Genomic DNA, 19763 nt, shown 5'->3' on the forward strand with positions numbered 1-19763 from the left:
GATGGAGGGTGGAGACTGTAGGATCAATGAGCGGCGTTGAGTCCAAGGGACCTTAAGAGAGGACGACCGCGGGGCGAAGACGGCGGGGTGTGGAAAAAAGTCTGCCAGGATGAGGGGCGGGGCCAGAGGTTTGAGGGACAGTAATAGGCAGCTGTCCGACCGCTGAGGGAACAGGGGATAAGCTTTGACGTCAGGGAGCCCGCGGGCTTACCCTCGGGTTTAAATCCTGGCTCTGCCTGCTACTTTGGACAAAATTTTCTTCCTTTTGAGGAGCGATTCTCCCATTCATTCAACAGAAATTTGTGTTAATCCCCTCGTCGTCACAGTGCCCTGTGCTGGGGCCACAGCTGTGACAGAGAGAGGTGGTCGTTGCCCTAGCGGAGTTTATTGAATAGAAGGCCAGAAACGAGACAAATTAGAGGGCGGGGAGGACTCTGAGAATCTATTTGGAAGGATCTTGCAAAGCAGGGGGCTGGTGGAAACATCTTTAAGGGGTTCAGAGAGACTTGGGTTTGATGCGTGGGTTTACTGCAAACAGTGTGATCTTGAGCGAGCGTCTTGACCTCTCTGAGCCATTGGTATTTCATCAAAAATGGAGAGAAAAACAGTTACCTCTGTCAACCCAAATGAGAGACTGAGGCAAGAATCTCAGTCAATCAAGGTTATTGTGCCAGAGCTTGAGGGTGCTCTGGGAAAACACAAGTCACAGGGCCTGTGGTCTCTGGAGAGGTTTCAGGAAGCTCAATATTTATATGTTTCTTTAAAAGGGGAAAAAGCATGGGTTTGGGGGAGAGTAAGGTGGTGAGGCAAATGGTTACGTTCTCTTAGATTTTAATTAGCGCCCAGTAAATCTATGCTACACATAAGGTAAACATTCAAAAAAGGGAGTAAAGGAAGAATTAATCATGTAGATGTCCCAGGGTAGGTGAGGGATGATTGATCTCATCTTGATAAGCTTGTAATCGACATTGTCAGTGTGGAATTTAACAGACCTGAGTTTCCTGGACAAGGAGTTAGGCTTAGGTTACAGACCTAAAGTTACAGTTGAGATATCCTTGTTTATGGAAGGAAATACATCTTGAAATGTTAGGGGCAAGCAAAGAATTTCCTTATGAGCAATTCGTGAGGCCTTTTGTAGGGCTCCGGCAAATGTGTAACATTTTGACACAAGGTTGCAAAGTAATGACTGTCTAATCGGAAAAAGTTGACAGTGTTGCATCCAGGCTTAACTTCGCCTTTGGCATAATGAGTTTGGGCCAGCCTGAGACTTTCCATTTTCTTTTACACCTTCCAGTGTTGTTTTAAGGATTTGCAATAAGATGAAATATTGAAAGCACAGTCTATGTATAACAGATGAGAGTTTTAATCGACAGATACTTATTACGTGCAAGCTATTTGACAGTTTCTCAACCTCCGCACTAGTGACATTTGGGGTCTCATCACTGTTGTGGAGGGCTGTCTTTGCATTGTAGGATGTTTAGCAGCATTTCTGGCCTCTACCCACTAGATGCCAGTAGCATTCCTTCCTGTGACAACCAAAAATGTCTCCAGACATTGACAGTTGACAGGTGTCCCTGGGGGCTTTTGCCCCAGCTTGAGAACCACTATATGCAAAGTTCTCTTCTGGAGCTGGGAATACCCCACCCCTGTGGAGCTTAGTTCTAGCAGGGGAGCCAATAAATAAGAGGATTTCTGGTGTGATAATAGCCTTATTTTCTCCGTAGCACTTATTACTACCATTGGCTAAGAGGCATTTCAAGGATCCTCTGAAACTGCCCCAAGGATTTAGCTCCCTCTGGCTCCTCAGAAGAGCGACATTCATAGTTGGGTCAGGAATTTGATCACCTGAACTTTGGCTTTCTTTGCAGCCATAGAGGAAATCAAAGAGAAAATGAAGACCGTGAAACACAAGATCTTGGTGTTGTCTGGGAAAGGTGGTGTCGGGAAAAGCACATTCAGCGCCCACTTGGCCCATGGCCTCGCGGAGGATGAAAACACGCAGGTGGGACACGGGGAGAAACTGAGGGATGCTCCTTCTGTCTGAGGTGCACGATGGCTTTAGAGAATTGAGTCCTTAGACGGAGTTGAATTGGTCTCTTTGGAATCGTGATCCTTGCAGACAATGAAGAACTGCCTAGCAGTCAGAGAAGCATTTCCTTGGCTTCTCTAGCCAAGAAAATGGATATCAGGTGTATCTCTCTCCTTGCATGCTGATTATTTGTTACATTAAGTTCAGGTGACTTTTTTCTCTTTATTAACCCCTTTCTGCTTTTCTCTAAGCTAGGGGCCTACAGGCTATAGCCAGGGGGCCAAATCCAGCCCATCTGCTGTCGTTTTATGGTCTGGGAGCTGAGAATGGTCCTCACAGTTTTAAAAAGTCACCATGACTTTTAAATTGTTACATAAGTATCTACATATTATTCTTGATTTTGCCCATGAAGCCTAAAATATTTGATATTTGGCACTTACATATTGCTAAAATATTTGCTGACCCTTAACACTGGCCATTCATTTCTACCCAAGTACACAGATGAACATGAACGTTCAAATGACTCAGTGTTGCTCTCTGGATCTCATCTTTAATAAAAGGTGTAGTGGGCAGCCCAGAACACAGGCTTTGGAGTCAGACAGCCCAGGTTCACGGTGCAGCTCTGTCCACACCACCACTGCTGTGACCGTGGGCAAGTTACCAAGCTCGCTCTGCCTCAGTTTTCTCATCTGTAAAATGGGATGCAGAGGACTGAGTCGGACAATGTGTGTAAAGCACTTAGCTAAGTACGTGCTCAGTAAATGTCCATGACACCAATCATTATTCTTATTAATACTTTATTCTACTAATGAACATGAAGGGATGATGATGGTTTCTACTGTGGAGATGAGTTTGTCGCCTACCCAAAATACAGTGCTGAGCAGGTTCAAAATAGACTTGTCAGTTCATTGTTCTGTTAGTCAGTGGTCTCTTGCCATGTGAGGGTCAAATTTGTATTGACTCATGGACTGGCCAAGACATCTGTCAGATTGCCCGTGTGATCCAGAATGATCTCTGCTTTTGGAAGCTGTCAGGAATATTCTTGAGCAGCTCTGGAGACAGGCTTTAACCCAGCCAGTTGCGAGTAACCGCTTGTGAATAGACAGCTGTTCACATCATTCGCTTCCATGTGATTATGTTCTGAAGTCCTTGCTGCGCCCATGTCTAGACTTTGCGATACACGGAAGGAAAGCACACCGCTCAGTGTGGAGACACAGCTAGATAAGCTGTACTTATTTATGCGGCGGCAGTTTCAACCGTCTCCCGCAGGTTGGAGACGGTGCCAGGGAAGTGGGAGGTTGATTTGTTGCGAGGATTGAAGAGGGAAGCAAGAAAGGAATTTGGGTCAGTTAAAAAGTTACCCACAGGTGCTGCACTTTGAATCTGAGACATTCCAGCTTTCAGGATGAACATGTGCCCTGTTCTTCAGAAGGTTCCCGAGGGCCATCCCAGACTTCCTTTATCAGAGGGGGAAAGCAGGGTGTCTGGGAGTGGAAGGAATCGTCTGAGCTACATCTAAGTCACCAGCAAAGAGCTTTTCTGGATTTCCTTCTTAAGTTTCTGTTTTGAAAGTTTAGCCTAAGCCATCGCTAACCTTGAGGACCACAGGAAAACAGGGCTTGGTCAGAGCTCAGCCAGACATTCTGCTCTGGTTCTCCTCGTGGAAAGAGCTGGTGTCAAAGTAGAAAGACCTTCGTCTACATCCCAGCTCTGTTCCTCCCTCATTGAGCAAGTCACTGGCCCTCTCTGAACCTCAGTTTCCTCTTCTGTAAAGTAGAGATAATGATACCCACCTCCTAGGCACACAGTGAGGGCTGAGTAAACAGTGGCTGAAGCTGAGTCTCCAAGTGACCTGACACCCAGGCCCGTAAGGTCACACAAGATGGCCTTGGCCAGACTCGGAAGAGCGTCAGTGTCAATGGACTTTGAGATCGTTGTTATTACTCTACCTCATGGGAGTCCCGTTGCTCTAGGTCTGACCTAGTTTCTTTCTGTCTTCTCCCCGGTCCTGTTCCTCTAACCCTGTTCCCCTCCCCATCGTGCGTCTCCGGAGTCTGTGCATTCAGCTGTGAACCGCTCTGGTCTCTTCTCGTCCCAGGTTGCTCTCCTAGACATCGACATATGTGGGCCGTCAATTCCCAAGATAATGGGATTGGAAGGCGAACAGGTAATAGCTATGTTACAACACCCAGGAAATCCTTCTCTCAAGGCAAACTGAGTAGCACTGAGCTACTAGCCCTAAACAAAGAGCTAAGCAGAGCTCGTAAATTTTTATGTGGACTGACGAGCCTGGATAAATGTTCAGTAGTCCATCCTGACTACAGCAGCTATGGATTTTGGAGGATGGGATTATGTATAAAGGCCATCCATACCATTCGAGAAGCCTGATTTCGATGCCTCCGTAGAGGGGAAGGGAAACAGCAAGTGAAATGCAGAAGTGAGACACGGAAACTTAGCTCTGGCAGGGAACACTACACCAGGGTTTGCTACGGGTCTCTACCCTGGAAACAGAGGAATATTTCTGCCCTTGTGGTCTCCCCTGGGGAACTGAGACTGCAGAGTTGGGTGAGTGACGTGGGCTGGGGGCAGGGCCCAGCAGTGTGTGCAGTCGCTGGTCCTGCCTCGCGGGTTGCCCGAAGGCTCCGGGAAAGGATTCCCCCAGGGCAGCGTGTGGAAGCAGGGATGGGGGGCTAGGGTGTCCAGCGGTTTCAAGACTGGCTTATTCTTTAACGAGTGTCAGCCCGTTCTGGGGATGCAGTGGTGAACCGGGCCGGTGAAGCTCCTGCCCTTGTGGGAGAGGGCAGGTGATGGATAATATAAAACTAACCCCTGACAGGCGGACAGGCGGGCCAGGGCAGGGGGGCTGCTACATGGGAGGGGCCAGCTGTGCAGAGAGCTGGGGAAGAACATTCTGGGCTGAGGGGGCAAGTGCCAGGGCCTGACATGGGGTATCCTCAGGACACCTCGGTGGGGTGGCCAGTGGCGCTGGAGGGTGGCCCAAGGCAGATGGGGCCAGGCCTTGTGGACACTGCTAAGGCCTTGGGCTTTGCTGCTAAGGGAGCGGGGAAGGGGTGTGGCATCCCCCACAGTTGAGACAGAGCAGTGGGATCCCCACGTTCGATCGCGTACCCCATCAGTAACATGTTTGGTTATGTGTGCCCCCAACGTGGGTATAAGTCCCTCACTTTGGTCATGCATGAGTATTTTATGGAAGAAGAAAATTTTAAATGATAAGATAAAATCGAAGTTCTACTATTTTCCCCTCCCGTGCTGTTGGAACATCATGTTTACCCCTCTTTAAGACAAGTGGACTTAGCAAACAAGTACAACTAGGAATGAACGGTTCATTTGTTTTTTAAAAATAGAACTTCAGGGTCACCAAGGACTGCATGTTACATGATTCCACGTATGTGAAACGTGCAGAGGGGGCAAATCCACAGAGACAGAGAGGGGGTTGGGGGTCACCAAGGCTGGGGTGGGAGTAAGGGGAGTGGGGTGCTGGCTAAGGATGCAGGGTTTCCTCCTGGAGTCTTAGAAATGTTCTGAAATGATTGTGGGGATGGCTGCACCCCTGTGTGAACATGCAGAAAGCCACTGAGTTGTTCAGCTCCAGTGGGTGGATTGTAAGGTGCGTGCATCTTACCTCAGTAAAGCTGTTGAGAAAGGTAAGAGTTCATTGAGAAAACAGACTTTCGATTTTAGCTCCCATATGTTGCTGTAAAGAAGTGTTATTTCTGAGGCTGAGGTGTAACTGGAAGTTGTTCCGGTCCTAGTTTCATGATAAAGAGGCGGTGCAGAGCTGGGCCTGGATGCTGATGGACACCTGGAGGGAGGGGTCTGTGCCTTCACGCGGCCCCAGGGGGCGTCCCCTGCCCCTTGGGGGCAGCAGCGGAGCTGAAGCTCAGGCCGGGGATGGGCCAGGCTCTGAATCAGCTGTCCCACTGGAGGCAATTCCTTTTCTCCCAGCTCCTGCAAAAGCAGCCTCGTAGCTCCACAGTCAACCCGCATGTTCTCAATAACCCCCAACCGATTTCTGTCACTCTTTTAAAATACCTCAGACCCTAAGTTATATTTGAACTAAGGTAACTTTGGTTCCCTGACTAGATAGGCAGGCAGAGTTTCAAAATCACCCAACTCGGGGAGCAAAGGGAATTGCATTACCCACACCCCCAGCTGTCCAACAGTGTTACCACGTAGGACCACGCGTTGTATTTTATAAAACCATCCTCCCACTTCGTACAGTTTGTGCATCAGGTGTGTCCAGGGTGCATGGTGTCTACAAATGGTATCGATGCTCTTGTCCTCACAGGTTCACCAGAGTGGCTCAGGCTGGTCCCCTGTGGTGAGTTTTCACCTCTCTGCCGTATTCTCAAGGTAGTGTGCATGGGTCGTGTGTGTGTAATGGATTTGTGGTAGGTTGGCAACGTTCTTCTCAGCCCACCTGTTTGTCACCTCACAAATATTTACTGAGACACTTGTCAAGGCACAGGGGATGCAGTTAGACCAGGGGTTGCCAAACTTTTTCTGAAAAGGGTAGGACAGCAAATATGTTCAGCTCATAGCTCAAAAGTAGTAACATGTAACTGAATGATCACAACCGTGTTCTAATAAAACTTTATTTACAACAACAGACAGTGGGCCAAACATGGCCCCAGTTAGCCAGCCCCTGGTTCAGTTGAGGAAATGACATTTGTTTATTTCAGCTAAGTTTACCGTCATTGCAGCACATGGCTGCACAGCACCTCTTTCAGATCCCCCTAATAATGGTACCTTTTTAAAAAAAAAAAAAAAAACGCTTTGAGGATGCAAAGGATGAATGTACTCGGAGGTCACATGGTAATCTTGTCCCGAAGCGGTTTTTTGGCCCGAGCTCAGGCAAAGGACGTAGGGAAGTGCCTCGCTGTGTGGTTTTGAGTAAAGCGTGACGCGCCCCTCCTGTTCCCCCTCCAGTACGTGGACGAAAACCTGGGCGTGATGTCTGTAGGCTTCCTGCTCAGCAGCCCCGATGACGCCGTTATCTGGAGGGGACCGAAGAAAAACGGTTTGCCACTCTGCTTCTCCTCTCTTCTCACGTTTTTCCGGAGCACGACGGCTCTGAGTTTCACCTGCGTCCTGTCCCTTCAGGACGGCAGCAGTGTCATCCTGCCGGGCTTTGTAGCAAAGTTATTTTTAAGCACGTGGTTGCTTCTTTCTTCGCGGAGTGAAGAGAACTAATGGAAATCCCAGTTTCCATTATATAAGTTTGGATATCTGCTGTGAGGCTTTCTCTCCTTAAAAGTTATAGGACCCTGAAGTTATTTTGGCTGTGGCTTTGTGGTGGCTATTTGTGTGCAGTGAGATCAACGCCAGCCTGACCCGGTCCTGAGACCAGGGTCCTAACGTGAACGTGGTCCTGGGGGCAGCTTCCCCGGTCTCAGCAGTGTGGATGTTCGGGCCCGATGAGTCTTTGCTGGGGAAGGCGTGGCCTGTGCCCCGCGTGGTGGGGCGTTCACAGCATCCCTGCCCTCTATGCGCTGGATGCCAGTAGCGTGCCCTAGCCCAGTCGTTAGAACCCGGAATGTCTCTAGATATGGCAATATCGCCCCCCCATTGAGAACCACCGGTTTAGCGCATTAACCAAACACACATAAAGATCACAAACTGCTTCTGTGGAGAGAGTCAAGTACAGAAAAGGAAGGAGAAGCAAGCTCACCCACGGATCCCTCTTTCTAGGCATGATCAAGCAGTTCCTCCGCGACGTGGACTGGGGAGAGGTCGACTACCTCATCGTGGACACCCCGCCCGGGACGTCGGACGAGCACCTGTCGGTCGTCCAGTACCTGACCGCGGCTCGCATCGACGGAGCCGTGATAATCACCACGCCTCAGGTGAGCGACACCCCCCCCCCGGTGGAGCTGGTCCAGCCGTGCCTCGCGCCAGGTGTCTTTCTGTGTGGCTCCGAGCGCCTGGTCTCGCGGGGGCCCTGCAGAGTGTGCTCCAGGGCTGCGCCAACTCGGATCTGCAGAAACCTCTTGTTTAAAACTTTGTCTTTGGTCCAGGCATTTGTAGTTGACAGATAAACATTCCACAATTTTTTTTTGGTCATCCACAGATTAAACAATATTGGGTCAAAATTGTCTTTTAAACTTTCCCTCAGAAAACCAGGGAAACAACTGGTGCTGGTATAATTGGCCACCCTATATGGTCACGTCATCCCTGCCGTGCTTGGATGTTAAGTCCCCCAGTCTGCCATGCTTTTCCATTCGCGTCTCAGAATGGTTTGGGAAATCTCCCCAGTTTTCAGCAGAACCAGCCTGGGTGTGGACGGGGACTTCAGGATAAGCTGCCACAGGCCTCTTACCCCACTGGTGCTGCCCGGCTCCCCTCTGCACAGGGACAGAGTGGCTGTGCCACCCGGCCGTGGTGAGCCCACACTGAGGGGAGAGAGAGGGACTGTCTCAGGTCAGGCCTGCCAAGAACTCACAGGCAGGGCTGCAATTGCCGTGGGTCTCAGAGGGGCCCAGGAAACTGAGGGACTGCCCTTCAGTTATACTTGATTTCCCTTCTGGGTGTTCTCCTCCCCTCCCGAGAAAGCCCAGGGAAGGGGATTTGCTTTCCTCGGCCCGAATCGATCAGGATGACCCACAGTCCTCCCCATCCAGCACTGGCCGGGTGGGCACCGGGGCAGTTAAAAGGCCTGGCCCTCCCTGGTGGCCCCTGCGTTTCACTGAGGAACACGGATGCTGGACATACACACCGTGATGCAGCCAACAAGTGACAGGGACGGCGGCCACTTGGGTCTCGGGGGAGTGCTGTGACAGGACTTGTGTCCAGCAGAGCACTGTGATGCCCTGCAGAGAGGGGTCATGGGGCAGAGAGGAGCAGGACAGCAGTTGGGGCTCTGGATGGGAGGGAAGGTGGCCTGGTCCGGGCAATGGCAGTGGAGAGAAAGATTTGTCCTTAGGGATGTTTTCTGTTGTGTTTTTAAAAAGGGTTAGCGCCACCCTTAGACTTGCAGTACCATCATGAGGAGGTCCCCAAAGACATTCCCTAAAAGGAGGAAAGTCTGGTTGGAATGTGCCCCTCTGGGGCCGGGCCACATGGGAGCTCTGCACTTGCTGTTCAGGGTTACTGCCGACTTAAGACTCCTTTAAAAAGTGAAATCTAGGCCGGGCGCGATGGCTCACGCCTGTAATCCTAGCTCTCTGGGAGGCCGAGGCGGGCGGATTGTTTGAGCTCAGGAGTTCGAGACCAGCCTGAGCAAGAGCGAGACCCCGTCTCTACTAAAAATACAAAGAAATTAATCGGACAACTAAAAATATATAGAAAAAATTAGCCAGGCATGGTGGCGCATGCCTGTAGTCCCAGCTACTCGGGAGGCTGAGGCGGGAGGATCTCTTGAGCCCAGGAGTTTGAGGTTGCTGTGAGCGAGGATGACGCCACGGCACTCTAGCCTGGGCAACACAGTGAGACTCTGTCTCAAAAAAAAAAAAAAAAAGTGAAATCTATTAAAAAACACCACCACCAACAACAACAATCTAATTGGCACAACAGTGGCCACGTTTATTGGGAGAGAAACTGGAGTCCCCCTGGGGTTCAAGGAGGGGGCAGACCAAGCCGGGGCCACCCTTCTGTGGGAGGCACGGAGAGCTGTCCGCTTCGTGCACCCTTTGTACGCAGCTTCCCTGGGAAAGGGCTTCAGGCTGGCACACCCGCTTTCTCAGAGTCCCTCGGAGTCCAGCACCGACACAGGTGGGTGGCTGTGGGGGTCGTTCTTGACAAAGCAGCAGAGCATTGATCTGCAGGACGCCAAGCAGAGACCCAGAGGGGCGATGAGGTGAGAGGCGGGTCGCAGCCAGCCCGCTTTCTAGCCAGACGCCTCGCTGTACCGCGGCCTGCAGGGGCGAGCGCCAGGTGTGCGCCTCAGGAAAAGCACAGGCTGGAAGCTGCGAGCCTTTCGGGAGCCCGGAAGGGCAAAGCCGCAGGTGCTGTGGCAGTGCCGCACTGGGCAGTCCCAAGCCATAGCCGTGCCTGGGCACACGGAACTGCAGTGACGTGACGTGGGGGAAACAGCAGGAGTCCTGAGCAGGCTCGCGTGGTGACCACACTGTCAAATGAGCACTCGAGTTTAGAAGGGAACGTGGAGTCACTGAAGTTGAGTGATATTCCTTATTTCCTTTTAGCCCATAAGGCTGTTTGTGTTCATAATCTAGATTGGGGGTCAGCAAACCTTTTCTGTAAAAGGCCAGGTAGTAGGTATTTTAGGCTCTGTGGACCCCACAATCTCTGTCCTGGCTACGCAGCTGCTGTCGTGGAGTGAGGCAGCCATAGACTCTATCTAGAGGGATCGGCACAGCTGGTTCCAGAAGAGCTTTATCTGTGAGAGCAGCCGGCCAGGTTTGGCCCACAGCCCGGTCCTTGCCCGTCCCTGACGTGCAGAGTCCCGTGCGCCGCGGCTCCACGCAACACGTTACAGGAAGGCGGGGCGCGGAGATACGTTAGAGGGTCACGTTTCTCTAGATTCATTGCTTGTTGTTTGGCTGTTTGGGTTTTTCCTTCCAGGGTTTTGTGGGAAATAAATAATGCCCTGGGCGGGCCTGAGCACTCACAGGCACTGAGCGATTACCGAGCAGAGGGCACGCGCCTCCATGACGTCAGTCGCCGCACTGCCGCCACCATCAGCCTCGCGGACATTCCGTTTCTTATGCTCTGACTTCCGAATAACTGGTCTCTCTTGACCTCGACAGGAGGTATCGCTGCAGGATGTGCGGAAAGAAATCAGCTTCTGCCGCAAGGTGAAGCTGCCCGTCATCGGGGTGGTGGAGAACATGAGCGGCTTCATCTGTCCCAACTGCAAGGTGACAGCTCGTCGGCCGCCGGACGGTCTAACACAACTCCCGCCTTAGTGGTTGAGGAAACAATAGGAAAAGTTCTCTGCACAACTGTTCCTGCTTTCCCTGGCATTTCAGGAAGTGGAATCACAATTACAGTCCTCTACTGCTGACTGAAGGAAAATGCTTTTGGTGTTTAATGTTTTACATTCAAAATGAGACTTTTTTTTTAGGTTAAGACAGCAGTCCCTGGCCTTTTTGGCACCGGGGACCATTTACATGGGAGACAATTTCTCCACAGACCGGGGAAGAGGGCCATGGTTTCAGGATGATTCAAGTGCATTACGTTTGTCATGCACTTTATTTCTGTTACTACATTGTTATATATAATGAAATAGTTACACAACTCACCACAGGTTGGGAACCTCTGTTTTAAGATGTGGGCCATCTTTGTGATTCCGCAACAAAATCACACTTCCTCCCCTTTTGTCTCGCAGAAAGAATCTCAGATATTCCCTCCCACGACCGGCGGCGCGGCAGCCATGTGCCAGGACCTGAAGTTGCCTCTCCTGGGCAGAGTGCCCCTGGACCCACACATAGGTGGGTGACCTCCCCCCCCCCGTTGCTGAGCGGGGCCTTCACTCCCTGACCAGCCCCCATGGGCACCATGAGGGCTGGGCACAGAGGGACGACAGGACATGGCAGCCAGATCCCCTCCTCTGGCCGACACGCAAGAGGCCACGGGAGAGAAGCCGAGAGCCACGCAGGCAGGTGGCCGTGGGAGCAAGTGAGCCTTAGAGGAGGGGTAGCCTCTGCCCACAGGCTCCTTCCCTCTATTTCCCCACCCCACAGGGCAACACGATAGGAGAGTTGAGGGAACAGCCAGGACAGGGTGGACCTCCTGGGGTCCACTCGAGGTGAGCGAGCAGCTGTGGACAGTGCAGCCACTTGGCCCTGTTTCTCTGGCAGCGCTACGGCCTGGGGGGCAGGTGGAGCAAGCGACCGGGGGCTGGCAGAGCGGATGGGAGGTGAGAAAACCACTGAGAATAGCTGAGGCCCCCTGCGTCACACCACCTGCACTGGGTTAACGGTGGCCCCAGGATAGCTGTGTGCTCGGGACAAGGCTGACCCATTAATCACGTAACGTTTGTACACGGCCAGTGAAGGCCAACGGACCAACTGATGCCCATGGGGATGACCCGGAGTTAAAATGACATGTGGAAAAAGCAAAGGCAGAGCCTGTGTATCGTATGTTCCCATTCGCAGTTTAAGAGTGTGTGTGTGTAGTATTTCTGGAAAGACACCTAGAATACTAGTAGCCCTTTGTGGCTTTGCTTTTCATGGACAGCCTTGTGTATCCATACTTCTTCTTTAACCACGTGCATTCATGATCTTTTTACTCAGAGAACTAGTTAATCTCTTAAAATGCAGACTCCTGGCCCCACCGAGCTGCTGGCTCCGTCCTCTGGGGCCCTGGTACCTGCATCTCCCACACACCACCCGAGGATTCAGCCGCACCGCAGTGTAGCTGGGGGCCTGCCGGGGGAGGGGCGCGCCGCGGTCTTGGGGACACGGCATTCTTCCCAGCTGTGTTCTTCACCGTGAGGAGGCACCTCGGGATCTGAAGACCATCCCCTGCTCAGACTGGGCCCCGGCGTCGTGTTGCCACTGTGCCGTCCTCGGGGACCGAATTGTCTTTCATTTCTTTCTTTAAGGGAAGAGCTGTGACCAAGGCCAGTCCTTTCTGGCTGAAGCCCCAGACTCACCGGCCACCGTTGCCTACAGAAGCATAATTCAGAGTAAGTGTGCAAGCGAGTCGGGCGAGCGCAGACGCCTGCGGGGCTGGGACGGAACCGAAAGCAGTGAAGTGGGTGGGTGTGGGAAGGACGGTCTTCCATTTAGAGTCAGGGATGGCCACTGCCACCAGCCTCGGGTGGGGACAGCAGGGTGGTGGGGCCTGCCACAGAGCCAGGAGTCTCAGAGAAATCGCCCCTCGTGTCAGTGTTGTGAACTAACTCATGGTGTGAAAAACATGGCGAGGGTGAAATTTATGGCATCAGAAATATATCAATAAAGTTATTAAAGAATTGATGTAAAAAACAAGCAAACCACAGTGAGCCAGACCAAACCCACACACGGGCCAGATTCAGCCGACAGGCAGCCACGGGGGCCTCAGATCCAAGGCAGAGGTGTCAGTTGTTAAAGTTTCAGCCTCTTAGTGTATGTCTGGGATTTTATTTGCCTAGAAAAATGGAGTTAAGGGCAAGTAACAGCATTCCCCAAATTCTCCATCTATAGACGGGGCCAATGCTAGGCGTCTAGCCTTTGGTTATAACCATGGTGGGCAGGGTGAGGTATTTGGGTCACTTTGGAAGATTCAGGCATCACAGAAACAGGGCTTTTTATGGAATTAGGCCGTAAGGGGATCCCACCCCAGTCAGACACAGCCGACCTCGGCACGCAGCAGGGCTGCCCCGGGGTGGACAAGCCACCAGTGCTCTGTGCCTCTCGTCTTATTTTCCAGGAATCCAAGAGTTTTGTAACCTCCATCAGTCGAAAGAAGAGAACCTCATCAGTTCCTGAGACAAGAGGGTGCTGGGAGCCCCAGCAGTCCCTGAGCTGAGGAGCTGGCGGGTGGCAGCGCGCAGGCAGGCCTGGCCACCTCGGGGCAGGTAGGGGTCGCAGGCAGCGAGGGACCAGACGCTGGTGTGGTTTGAAGTCACTTTCTTAGAGACACTTTAATCATCTAGTGTTTGTACACTTTTCTTTAGAACATATGTAAAGGGCATTTTTTTTACAAACGTGCCATTGTAAAAATAAAAACGCCTCCTCGAACCTTTCCTCCAAGCTTGTTCCACGTAGAAACAAACAGCCGCAGGACCATGGGATTCTGCTCTGTTGGAAGCTTGCTCGATCGTAAAAAGTCCCATTTAAGCCATTTCTGCTAAGAAAAGAACCGAAGGAATGGATGTGTGGCTTCCTGCAGAACGCACAGTCACGTGTTCAAATGGCACAGTCCAGCCCTTCAGAGGGAGGAGAAATCTAAACAGTGACCGAGCACGCTGGGGGTGTTCTGAGATCAGCGCACATGATACCGCTGGGTGTAGTCAAAAAAAACCCTTGAAAAGCCCTTAAATCACCCACTAAGACAATCTGTGGTCTGCGTATATACCCAGTACAGTAATATGTGTACAGTATATTCCAGTAATTTCCAGTGTCTTCTACAAAACGATTTTCAGGTTTTTTTAATTACATAAAAAGATATAAACTCTAGAATCATCCTCATTGCCATGAGGTGCTTACTCCGTGTTTGAGAAACAGGACTGAGGCCAGCTTAGGGGAGTGTAAACTCCTGTTTTTCATCCATTCTGGGGCATAAAAGTGGAAGGGTGGGCAGGTCCCCCTGCTTCCCCCCCTGCCCCTGCATGTGAGGAAGGTGGGCCTCCTCTAGAGAGCCAGGAGGCTGCAAAGCCCCAGGGCAGGCCCAGCGCCCAGTCTGGTTCCTGCCTGGCTGGTACCTGGCCACCTCAGGGGATGGGGAAAGCCCCTCCAGACTCACCTAACGTTGGTGTACCTCCTCAAGGCCAGGCTTCTGGAAGTCTCCTGGGCAAACCTGCAAGGGGAAAAGTCACCCATGGCTTTCTGACCTTATACTCGAGTGGGCTGACCCTGCTGACTGGAGGCCAGAGAAAACCCACAACTCACAGAAAACCTGCAGACCCGTCACTTGATGTCGTGGCATAAAGTGGCACTGTTCAAATTTAAGATGGGTCAAACCATTTCAGGGTGAGCCTGGTCAAATTTAAAAGTCATCTAGTTCTCACTTCTAGAAATATCTGTTAAGTTTAAAAACAAAGCATTTGATTCTTTCCTTAATTCTATAGTTTTAAAAAAAATCACTCAAAACTAACAATGGCAGTCACAAAAGGACAAATACTGTCTGCACTTACAGGAGGCTCCTAGAGTAAAACCCACAGAAACAAAGTATTAGGTTAAGTATGGAATGTCTGATTTCCTTAAGTAATAAGTTTGACAGTTGATAGCTCTAATATTTCACTTTGACACTTGGTTTTTTTGTTTATTGTGAAGGTATATCCTTATTTTTTTCAAACACAGTTTGGCTTGGGATTATCTTTCAAAGTTTTTTTTAGAGTAATTTTTGGGAAACCACGGATAAGTCAAAAATTTGTGTTAGTTTTGAAAACGAGTTTCCTTGTGGAACCAATGCAGCTCAAAATAGCAATGAGGAGTTTAAGAAGGATAAGGCTAATGAATGCACAGCATGTCAATTGTTTGAGAAGTTCCATTCTGGTGATTTTAATCTTGAAAATGAGCCACTTGGGTGACCTGAGACCAAGGTGGATAATGATGAGCTGAAAGCTGTAGTGGAAGCGAATCCATCTCACCTATGCATGAATTAGCAGCAAGGTTTGACGTTACTATTCCAACAATATTGGACCATTTGAAACAAATCAGCAAGATAAAGAAGCTGGATAGATGGGTTCTGTGTGAATTAAACGAGCGTCAGAAGAGAAATCATCTCAAAGCTTGCCTTTCTTTGCTGTCACGACATAAAGGCAAACCATTTTGTATTGTTACATGTGATGAAAAATGGATTCTTTTTGCCAATTGCAAGCATTCAGCACAGTGGTTGGATAAAGATGAAGTGCCAAAACACAGTCCAAAACTGAATATTCATTTAAAAAAAATCTAATGGTGTCTGTTTGGTAGCACTGGTATTATCCATTATGGCAGATGTCTAGTGTAACCAACTGGATGAAATGATGAGGATGCTTGTGATTAAGCAGTCAAGATTGGTCAATAGAGACAGGCCAATCCTCTTGCAAGACCACATGTGGCAAAAAACAACACTGCTCAAACTACAGAGGCTGGACTTGGAAACTCTCTGTCATCCACCATGTTCACCAGACCTTGCACTAACTGACTTCCACTTCTTACAGCCTTTGCACCACTTCTTGCAAGGAAAAATACTCAATTCTCAACAAGCTGTGGAAAATGCCTTTTATGATTTCATCACCACTCGCTTTCCAGGCTTCTTCGCTGCTGGCATAAACAAGCTACCGTTAAGATGGCAAAACTGTGTCTATAGTTTAGGTGCATCCTTTGATTAATTGTACTGTTTCTCGTTTGAGATATAATAAACTAACCTGATTGGAAATCGGACATTTCATATTTAGTGACCTAATAGAATGGAGGTTGCGGGGGCTTGGGGAGGGGAGAACAGGGAGTTAATGTTTAATGGATACAGAGCTTCAATTTGGGAAGACAGAAAAGTTCTGGACATGGATGATGGTTATGGCTGCATGACAATGTGAATGTACTTAATACTATGAACTGTATACCTTAAAATGGTAAATTTTATATATCTTTTACTACAATTAAAAGAACAAAAACCATGGCAGCCTGTAATGTAAAACATTGCTAACTACGGTTGCCAGCAGGCCACCTGTACTTAGAGCATCTGGAGGGGAGTGGTCCAAGAGTTAGACCTCAGTGACTCACCGTCTGGAATACCGTCTGGGACAGAAAACTGGCTGTGACTTTGCTGAGGTCACTCTCTCCTCCCATCTTACAGAGGATGTAGCCATACAGGTTCGCAGCTTGGAGAGAAATCCCAGCAATCACGAGAGCCTGCGCTCAGACAAACCAAGGTCACTGTCAAGAGCATTTACACAAATGTTCCTACCAAACCAAGAGACTGGCTCTGGCCTAATAATGGTAACAGCCGACCTTTACTGGGCTCTCACAAATGCTTGTGGACACCGCTGAGTCATCAGCAACCCAGGAGGCTGCTGCCGTCGTCATCCCATTTTATAGGGAGGAAACCGAAGCACAGAAAAATGAAAGCTGCTCCAGCTCACAGAGCTGGAGTGTGCTCGAGCCAGGGTCCAAGCTCCAGAGACCACACGCCTAATTCACAGTGTCGTTTTACTCTCTAGGGATGTTTTGTGTTCTCACTGAATGGACTGGAGCAGGGCGATGAATTGTGATACCTCCGGAATAAAATTTCAGAACTCCGAGGCTAACTTATTCCTACCTAGAGGAGCTTCCTGTCCAAGATAGAATGTCATATTCTTTTCTAAAAAAACTCTTATCAGCTTATTCATAAGAACCAAAAGGCAGAAACAACCAAATGACCATCAGCTGATGAATGGATGAATAAAATGTGGCCTCTTCACATATGACTTCTCAGCCGTATGTGAAAAGGAGCAAGGGGCTGATCGTGCCCCAACACAGATGCACCTCGAAACGTGCTCAGCGAGAGAAGCCAGTCACAGAGACCACAGAGGATATTCCACTTACATGAAATGTCCAGAAGCGGCAAATCTGTAGAGCCAGAAAGATTAGTGGGTGCCAGGTGTTGGGGGGTGGGGAACAGGTACAGGGATGACAGCCAAAGGGTGCAGACTTTCTTTTACGCGTGATGAAAATACCCCAAAATTGATTGTGGTGATGGCCGCACACCTATGACTACACGAGAAGCCACTGAGTTGTACACGTTCAATGGACGAATCCCATGGGAGGCCAGTTATATCTCGACAGGGCCGTCACAGCTGACCCGTCAATCAATGATGAATAACGACCACAGCCCCTCCCCGCAGAGATGGCACAGCGACGTCCGCGTGGAGGCGCCGCCTTACCAGCCACTTCAGCTTCAGGGAGAACAGGGTGCTGAAGAAGAAGACGATCCAGATCACGGGGCAGATGATGAGGCCGAGCCAGAAGATCCGCGCCTCAGCTTCAGTGGCCGCGACGGCGTTTGGAGAGACCTGTTGTGGGAAAGCAGCTGCATTTTCAAAAGCGAGCAGGAACGGCCGTGCACGAGCACGCTCCCATTGTCACCTGCCTGGCACGCGCTTCCGCTGCACGTGTGTTTCAGCGGAGCTCCAGGGGCGGGGGTTTGGGGCGGAAATCAGCCGTGCACGAGATTCCAGAATACCTTCCTGGCTTCAAACACCCAGTGGCTCTTCCCATCTTCGTCTATCTGGTTCCACCACCGGAGGCCCACCATGAGTCTGCCCGTCACGTTCTAGGGACAACGGACAAAGTGACTACAGGCAGGCCCTAGGCAAAGAGTCGTCATCACTGTGTTGACAAATGAAATAAAAGTCACCAATTCACGTCACATTTGTACTGGGAGCAGGAAGAAAAGGGCCTTGATCTGCAGCGGTTTCTCAAATTAGTTTTCAAGGCTTCTTTTCTAACAAAGCTTACTTTACAACGTGACACGCTCTCCTCCCCCAAAATATGTGTATTTATATATTCGTATTATGTTTTCAGTATATGTAAATTTTACCAAAAATACAAAGCCACACAGGGTTGTCACCTTCATCATATACGTATGTGCAATCACGGCAGATGACACCTGGAAGCCATTTATTAAATGCCAAACAGTGCATATTTTTCCCCTCAAATTTTAAGTGACACTGGTTAGCATACTTAAGTATGTCTCAGCATTCGGAACCAAAGTACCTCTTGGTCCCACACGCAGTGGGAACATCCCCCTCTGGAAACGAGCGTTTCGGGAGTGGTGACATCATGGGACAGGGCCTCACCTTCACAGACCAGAAGTCCAAGGACAGGAGGAGAAGCACAGTGACAAAGCAGCCCACAAAGCTCCTGCTGAACCAGTCGCAGCACACGTAGGTGACGATGGCGCTCACTCGGAAAAACAGGTGGAAAAAGGTGGCCAAGGGGTGCCTAGGAAAGAACCCAGAGGGCGCCCTCACTCCAAGCGCTAAAAGGACAGTCACTGAACGCACCCACCTTTACACCTGCCCGGGCTTGTCAGCATTGCCCAATAGGATGTTCTCCCCGTGCATTTCAAGCTGAAACTTTTTTTCTCCCCCTCGAAGAATCCAGTACTTTCCCCTAACTAGACTCCAAATATCACATGCCCTCTTCGAAACAGTCACATTTGAAGTGAAATGTGACGGTGATCACTGCCTTCCCCCTTAGCAGCAACAAGGACCAGTTCCCTAAAGGTAAAGGTTGGGTTTTCCTGATAGTCCCTGAGCACCGAGCTCACGTGCAGCCCACGGGGCAGCCGTCTCATGTCATCGGGGAACGGTGTTCCTGGACAGAGGGAAATGACCGTGACTTGTGAATCAATGGTGCCCTTGGATGTTGACATCTCACCTGGGGGAAGACAGCTCTTGTTCACTGCGCCTTCAGACACAGACCTGGTCAGAAAGAAGACGGCCCACCCGGGGCACCGTGCTCATCCTACATCAAATGCCTTTTTTGTGAGTCTGAAAGAAGAGCTAGGACCCTTTTCATTTAAAAGGTCACTGAATTATCTAGAGCAGATAAATGCTTACAGGTGTCAGGCAGAGGGTATGTAGGCCAGACAGAAGACACTTGGGGCTTTCTGCTTCTTTCTCTGGTATCCCAGTTTTGATAGTGCACACAAGGAGAGAACAATACTCAGCTACAATCAAGAAAACAACAGCGTCAGCCCCATGGTGACGGCAGTGAAAACAGCAGCTCAGTGCTAGGGAGGAGGGGAGGCCACTCTTGTCAGACCAGGCAACTGTGCAAACCAGACCCAGCACTGCCGGATTCGAGATCTTCACGAGAAGCCAGAAATCCAGACTTGCAATGGGAAATCTTGATTTGTAAATGATGGCAGCTAATTATTTTAACAAAATATCACAGGCTGTGTTTCTCACTGGCCTGCACACTGTCAGCTTGCAACCTCTGCATTAGAGTTACAAAATATCGTGGGCTTCTTCAAATGAGAGGCAGGATGGGGTGGTCAGAGAGGTCCAGGGCAGAGCTGCCGGAGAAAGAACCTGCACAGTCCCCCGAAGAAGAAACAGGGTCCAAGTAAGCAAACCATAGGTGCCAAAAAATGGTGGGGTTTCTGCCGCCCAAGGGAACATGAACTAAGATTCAGAAGC

General features: G+C 50.1%; 2 protein-coding genes across 2 annotated transcripts in view; one reads left to right on the plus strand and one right to left on the minus strand.

Annotated features, from left to right (window-relative positions):
• NUBP1 (nucleotide binding protein 1) overlaps positions 1-13677 on the plus strand; it is a 14236-nt gene extending 559 nt beyond the window's left edge. The window contains exons 3-11 of the mRNA XM_012647811.1: positions 1869-2002; positions 4128-4196; positions 6339-6371; positions 6980-7070; positions 7742-7896; positions 10756-10866; positions 11337-11439; positions 12555-12638; positions 13364-13677. Of these exons, the coding sequence (XP_012503265.1) occupies positions 1869-2002; positions 4128-4196; positions 6339-6371; positions 6980-7070; positions 7742-7896; positions 10756-10866; positions 11337-11439; positions 12555-12638; positions 13364-13422 (839 nt within the window). The 3' untranslated portion in view covers positions 13423-13677. The remainder of the gene's footprint in view (positions 1-1868; positions 2003-4127; positions 4197-6338; positions 6372-6979; positions 7071-7741; positions 7897-10755; positions 10867-11336; positions 11440-12554; positions 12639-13363) is intronic.
• A 721-nt stretch (positions 13678-14398) lies between these two features.
• On the minus strand, positions 14399-18683 carry TVP23A (trans-golgi network vesicle protein 23 homolog A (S. cerevisiae)). The gene is made up of 6 exons (XM_012647539.1): positions 18634-18683; positions 18417-18561; positions 17801-17890; positions 17502-17630; positions 16363-16491; positions 14399-14452 (listed from the first exon to the last, which is right to left on the minus strand). The coding sequence occupies exons 1-6, from the start codon at positions 18681-18683 to the stop codon at positions 14399-14401; spliced, it is 597 nt and encodes a 198-aa protein (XP_012502993.1).
• Positions 18684-19763: the final 1080 nt, after the last annotated feature.

Source organism: Propithecus coquereli, unplaced genomic scaffold (assembly GCF_000956105.1).
Source record: "Propithecus coquereli isolate 6110/MARCELLA unplaced genomic scaffold, Pcoq_1.0 Scaffold27, whole genome shotgun sequence".
In the NCBI taxonomy this organism is placed as follows: Eukaryota; Metazoa; Chordata; class Mammalia; order Primates; family Indriidae; genus Propithecus; species Propithecus coquereli.

What these genes read in the sequence shown, in the direction of transcription:
- TVP23A (XM_012647539.1), bottom strand. Translation starts at nt 18,683, where the DNA reads ATGCACGGGGAGAACATCCTATTGGGCAATGCTGACAAGCCCGGGCAG. An exon ending in CCCTGAAGCTGAAGTGGCTG is followed by an intron (nt 16,492 to 17,501) that starts GTAAGGCGGCGC and finishes GTCTGAGCGCAG; the next exon opens with GCTCTCGTGATTGCTGGGAT. An exon ending in CCCAGACGGTATTCCAGACG is followed by an intron (nt 14,453 to 16,362) that starts GTGAGTCACTGA and finishes TTCCCCTTGCAG; the next exon opens with GTTTGCCCAGGAGACTTCCA.